Source organism: Lonchura striata, chromosome 3 (genome assembly GCF_046129695.1).
Source record: "Lonchura striata isolate bLonStr1 chromosome 3, bLonStr1.mat, whole genome shotgun sequence".
Classification (NCBI taxonomy): domain Eukaryota; kingdom Metazoa; phylum Chordata; class Aves; order Passeriformes; family Estrildidae; genus Lonchura; species Lonchura striata.
In genome coordinates, this window is record NC_134605.1 from 42,769,443 (window position 1) to 42,775,823 (window position 6,381).

At 37.8% G+C, this 6,381-nt stretch overlaps 1 protein-coding gene across 2 annotated transcripts in view; it reads left to right on the top strand.

The window, feature by feature from the left end:
• The window catches only part of TTC13 (tetratricopeptide repeat domain 13), a 39,666-nt gene extending 33,526 nt beyond the window's left edge, over nucleotides 1-6,140 (top strand). For both annotated transcript variants that reach the window (XM_031504327.2, XM_077782104.1), the window contains 3 exons: nucleotides 826-904; nucleotides 2,408-2,487; nucleotides 5,990-6,140. In XM_031504327.2, coding sequence (XP_031360187.1) covers nucleotides 826-904; nucleotides 2,408-2,487; nucleotides 5,990-6,113 — 283 coding nt within the window. In that variant the 3' untranslated portion in view covers nucleotides 6,114-6,140. The remainder of the gene's footprint in view (nucleotides 1-825; nucleotides 905-2,407; nucleotides 2,488-5,989) is intronic.
• The last annotated feature ends 241 nt before the right edge of the window (nucleotides 6,141-6,381 follow it).

The following is a 6,381-nucleotide window of genomic DNA, read 5'->3' on the forward strand; positions in this document are numbered from 1 at the left end:
TAGCAGCTCACACATTGAGAAGTGTTATTTTTAAATTGTAATGCTTGGTTTTCTATTCCATATTGTGTTACACCACTATAATTTCACTTAGGAAGTTTTTCTGAAATGTGTATTTAAGATGAAATATACTTTGTCATAACTTACTTTAATGAAATACACTGAAATATTATTTTAGTAAATTGTTGCAACCATTAGGGTCACCAAATGAAACTCTAGGATAAAGTTCCATATATCACAGAACTCTTCAATTGGAATTCTAGTTTAATGCAAACCTGCTTACATCTAAAACTATTCTGAATCTCTGTTTCGCTTAAGCACTTAATACCTTTAACCTTCTAGATACAGTTCAGCGTGGAAAAAAACCCTGAGATTTTGGGATTTTATAATCAGATTTTGCATTTGTCTTATAGAATGTAAAAATTACGTTAAATAACTGAACAGCTTTACAGTGCCTCTAGCTCTATTGGAGTAGAGTTCATAAATTCTTGTGGGCTACAGCTGATCTTCTTGGGAATGGGAGTCTGCTTTGTTTTCAGCCCTGTGGAGTCTTAAGATCTCCAAAGTCTGAAAATACAGTTCCTACTAATGTAGAAACAGTACTAAAACTCCTTAGGTTCATAACTTCATTCTAGTGATGTTGGATAGTTACAATGATTTCATTTTTTAAGTGTTTTGTGCTTGGGCTTCTTCCCTCTAAAACAACTGGCACAGTAATCTGTATTAGCCTTCTATGAAACAATTCTATGTTCTATTTCTTTTGTAGTCTAAAATAGCATTATGGAAAAACTTCTACTCCATTTGTTGCTTTTAATTTTATTCTTTCAGTGTGATAGCTTATTCAGTGATCATGGGAGCACTAATGGCAAGTGGAAAAGAAGTATCAGGAAAAATCCCTAAAGGAAAGGCAAGTATCAAAGTACATGAGCCCAGTCTTGATGGAGGAAGTAATACTTGTAAATGTGGGGAAAGAGCTGTAAGAACCAACATAAGTTGCATGCTTATTTGCTGGAGATGGGTCAGCTGCATGCTACGATGTCTTGCAGCCTGAGAGAGTATTGAAAATTCCATTGCTGTTCTGACAGTGGGTGAATTTGGAGATGGTATGTGCAATTATTTGGATTAGTCAAATTGTAGCAGTTTGGTCCGACAGGAATTACGTATCTGTTACTGAAGCATTTCCAGTGTGCTGAGCTGTTCTTTTCAGTTTGCTTTGAGAAGGGTTCTGAGAATACTGGGGCAGAATTAGTGATTCTTCTGGTGCACAGAAGAAATTTTCTGTCTGTACTCTCAGCATATTGTAGAGCTTTTAGGGCTTGGTTAGTAGAAATGGAATTGCAACTTCTCTTGATTTCTCCTTCTCCTCTGTATTCTGCTGAATTCAAACTAAGTCCTAGTTGTCCTGGTTTTAAGTGACTCCATTTGAGTATCATACCACCTTGTTTAATAAAGGATTTCCTTTTCTTTGACAGTTGGGGGTGTTAGCTGTATTACCTTTTCAGCATGAAAGGAGTGAGAACACTTCTGTCTCTTTAATATATTGTCAAAAGAATCAGTAAAATTCCAGTAAGAATCCAAGCTGTTGAAGAAAATACCCTGCATGGATAACTGAAGAAAGAGTGATTTTCTCTTTTGTTCTAGAAAGCCCCAAAAACAATGTACTCCTCTGAGTACAATGGACTCTAGTAGCTTTTAAGAGCAAACAGCATTTGCTTAGCAGCAAGAAAGCTTCTTTTCAGTACACCATTAAGCTGGTATCTTCCCCATTCTGTGGGAGTTCAAGCTAAGGTAAAACTCTGTGGGGTTTCTTAAGTATTTTCTTAGGACTTGATAGAGTAATATTTTACTGACTGATTTTGTGCAGACAAGCAGAGTTTCAGGATTACTTCTAAGCAGGATTTCTGACTCACAGGAACACTGGGGACATCTTTACGTTTGAGGGCTTTTCCTGAGACAGAGTGCCTGAATACGAATAAATTTGTTTTTTAGAAAAGCTTTCATGACGTGGAAGAAATTGTGGAATGAAATTGGAGTTTATTTTTTTGCCCGAGTTGTTAGAAGGGCTAAGCTGGTCCCAGACTTATGACAGCATGCATTTTCAGGGTGCTCTGAAGTCAAAGGTGCACAGTAGCCAAGAGTCCTGCTGTTGCCTGGCAAGTCATTCAGTAGCCATGGCCAGTGTAGCTTCCAGTATTGGTTGTGTTGGGGTGTGCAAACCCTACAGGGAATTTTAGTTCCTGGCTTGAATTCTGACTTAAAACAGATGGTGTGAGGGCGCAGACTGGTTTGTAAGCTTACTCCTGTCTTACCAAGAATATAGGTAAAAAAGCCCTCAAAGTCCTTCCTAAAGTTAGAGAACTTAAAAATTCTGTAATTTCTTAATGTCTCTTCTGTTTTCTTGAATTTTCAGCTGGTCGATTTTGAAGCCATGACAGCACCAGGGTCTGAAGCATTTACCAAAATAGCAAGGAGCTGGATGAATCTAAAAAGGTAAATAGTTTTGATGGGGAATGGGGAAATTAAATATAGTCTTTAATATTTTAAATTCAAAGCTATACTAAGAAATGTTACTTAGAAATTACGAGTTTAGTAAAGGATTCAGTGTATTTTTTAACACTGTTTATGAATTGATGAGAAGATTTACATTTACATACACAGTAGTGTATTTCTAGTATAACAGAGTAGTTAGTAGACAAGACATTCAGTTATTTATTATCCTCTGAGGAAATTATTTGGGTTAATGTTTTCTTCATTTAATCCAGTGGGTCAAATTTATCTTTTTATATTTTGGCTCATCATTAGTACATCTAGCAATGAGTGAACAAAGCAAGAGGAAATTTTTGACCCTTCTTTAAAATTCGTATGTGTCACCTCAAACTGTGTAGCCAAAGTAATTTGCTTATTCTTTAGTTCTGTTTTGATTTGGAGAACAAGTATTTTCAAAGTAGGTAGACATTTTAAATACAGAGAATTCCATTACTTAGTATGCGTGCATGACTTCTGTGCAGTGCTTCAAATTTTTGATTTTCATATGAATTTATAATTGTATATAGCATACATTGACAAGGAATTAATATTATAAATAAGGTGCACTTGATTGGTCCCCTAGTTGTTATTCCCCATAAAAAAATCTAAAAATCAGGCCAGACACAACACCAGTTCTAGTATGCTTCAAGTCAGGGTTAAGACACTTAAAGGGTTCCAAGAGAATTGGCCAAGGTCCTTACAGGGCCATCTATAATGTTGGGAACATGGTACACATCAGGGGACCTTCCTGGTTACTGCAGGAAAGGAAATCTTGAGTTCCTCTTCAGGAAGACCAAATGGTAACCCAGAGAACTGTAGGCTGGTCAGCTTAATTTTGATCCCTGTGAAAGTCATGAAGTGAGTCCTCTAGGAAAGCATTTCAGTTGATATGAAGGAAAAAGTCACAGAAAACAATCAACATGAGCTTACCAAACATTCTGTGACCCAATGGTGGTTTTCTAGGGTAAAAAACAACTTTTGGGTATGATGAGAACAATCAACATTTTTTATTTACTTCAGCAAGGGTCCCACAGTACTCTCATATCAAGATAGCACATTGTAGTCTGGACAAAAGGACAACTAGATGGATTAAGATGATGTTTGGATAACCAGATTTAGGGAGTACTCAGCACTTTGGACCACACTTATAAGCATTCAGCTGCAGTGTAAAGACTATAATAAACCAGAAGAAATTCAATAGAGAGCCACCAGTATTGCCAATGGTCTGGAGCACAGGCCTTGGGCATGTTCAGCCTGTAGAAGATAAGGCTTTGATTGAAGAGCATCTCTGCAGGACCTGTGAGTGTTTGGTGGGAAGACAAAAAGCAATATGCATGAGTTGAAACAACTTTTAGACTTGGCCTAACCTTTTCACCAGCAGACTGCCCAAAGAGGCCATGCAGTCTCCACCCCTGGAGATTTTCAAGATTTGGCAGGGTAAAGCCCTGACACCCTGATTTGACTTCTCAGTTGGCCTTGCTTTGAACAGGATCTTAGATCTCATCATTCCTGAGGTCTGGTCCAGCTTCCTAGAGACTGTGGAACTCTGCAGCTGCTCTTAGTGCCAAACTCTGATCTCACACTGATTAGTGTTACTTAACTTTATTATCAGGGGTTCTGAGCCTGGTGAATTTCACTAGACTATAAAATCCCTTCCTAAATGAAGAAGGCTAATAAGATTCAAGGACATCTTTGTGAAACTTAGACTAAAAATCTACTTGTAAATGAGTAAAATTCAGTATTCATTAAGGAGTGACATTTTTAAACTACAGGTGTAGCAAGTTGTGAATTTTATTAAAAGTAGTCTCTACAAATATTTTGACATGCTTGTCTTGGAAATATGAAATATTTATGGTTCCCACAACTTTTTCTGTAATTCTCTCAATTATATACTCTTCTTTATTAATCCTCTGTTCATGCTGGTTTTGTTTTTGTGGGACTGGATTGTTTTGTTTTTTTTAAGATGTAGCTTTACCAAAGAGAAGCTTCCTTCTTGGGAGTAAAGTCAGCTTAAGATATCCTCTGTTCATGCTGGTTTTGTTTTTGTGGGACTGGATTGTTTTGGTTTAAGATGTAGCTTTACCAAAGAGAAGCTTCCTTCTTGGGAGTAAAGTCAGCTTAAGATACTTCATGTGTTTCTGCTTCCCTCAGCTGAACTGTTGAAACTTATGGGAATCCATGTCAAACCAGATCAGGGAAGTCATTCATGTTAAAAATAACCTTGCCAAACAATTTATTTTCAATCAATACCATTTTGTAGTACAGTAGAATCTAGGGAATCACTGGGTCAACGTAGAGATGTATAATAGGTGGGGAAATGAGCCAGAGTGGAGAAAATGCTAAAGTTGACTTTGCTCAGGGAAAAAAAAAATAAATCTGAAGAACTACAGCCCAAAGGACTTTATATAATAGCATGAAGCTAATTTGCCTGAGTGGCTAATTTGTTTGTGGTAGATAAGTAATAGTGGATATGGTAAATAAGGCTGGAAGACTTAAAGCAATACATTTTTTCTTTAACTTCTGCTGCTTTTGAAAGCTCTTCTTTGTAGACATGGTTTTCATTCTGTATGATGATGGAGTAGTCATGAAAAGCAAGAGCTGTTTGTGAACAACAGATTCTGAGAATCATTGAATCATTAAGGCTGAGAAAAAACTTTAACATCATTGAGTCCAGCTGCTAATCCATCACCACTGTGTTCACCACTAGACCATGTCCACAAGTGCTACATTCACTTGCTTTTGATGACTTCAGGGATGCTGGTTGTACTATTTCCCTGGGCAGCTTATTCCAATGTCTTCACCCTTCCCATGAAGAAATGTTTCCTAATATGCCATCTAAACCTTCTCTGGCACAACTTGAGCCAATTTCCTCTGGTCTTGTCCCTTGTTAACCTGAGAGAAGAGACCAGCCCCCATGTGGCTACACCTTCCTTTCAGGTGGTTGTAGGAGGGCAGTAAGGTCACCCCTGAGTCTCCTTTTCTCCAGGCTAAACCCCATCTCCCACAGCTGCTTCTGCTAAGAATTGTGCTCCAGACCCTTCACAAGCAACCTTGCTCTTCTCTGAACTCATTCTAGCACCTCATTGCCCTTTTTGCAGTGAAGTGTCTAAAACTGGGCACAGGACTTGAGATGTGGCCTCACTACTGCCAAGTACTGGGGGACAACCACTGCCCTGGTCCTGCTGGCCACACTATTGCTGACAGAGGCCAGGATGCCACTGGTCTTCTTGGCTTCACTGCTGGCTCATGTTCAGTTGCTGTCAACCAGCACCCACTCATCCTTCTCTGCCCAGCAGCTTCCAGCCACTCTGCCCTAAGCCTGTTGCATCAAGTTGATTCTAGACACAGGTCCCAAATTTGTTGGAGAAGGTGATGGGGAGAAGTCTGAGTTAAGTAAGTTAATGTGTTAACTTGCAGGGAAATTATGAAACTCATTAAAAATAACTTTTTTTTTTTTCTCTTTCAGTATTTCACCTTCTTACAAGAGCCTACCATCAGTATCAGAGACTTTTCCAACCCTGAGAACAATGATTGAAGTACTAAACACAGACTCCTCTCATTGTCTAAAAAAAACTATAGTTGTTGTATAATTTATACAAATAAAAGGCCAAAAGGTACTGCTTTGTAAATTATTTTGAATAGCAAATTATGGACAAAATGGTTTGATTTTATTTTGGTTTTCTTAACAGAACAAACTTACTTACTATTTATCACCAGTAAAAGAAATCTTTCTGTGCCAAATAATATTAAAGAAGAAAAAAGAACAACTGCTTTTTTTGTATTAAGACACACTGTAACAGAAATAGTTATTCAGGGGCCCAACTGAAGAGCAGAAAGAAACTTGATCATTTATGAACT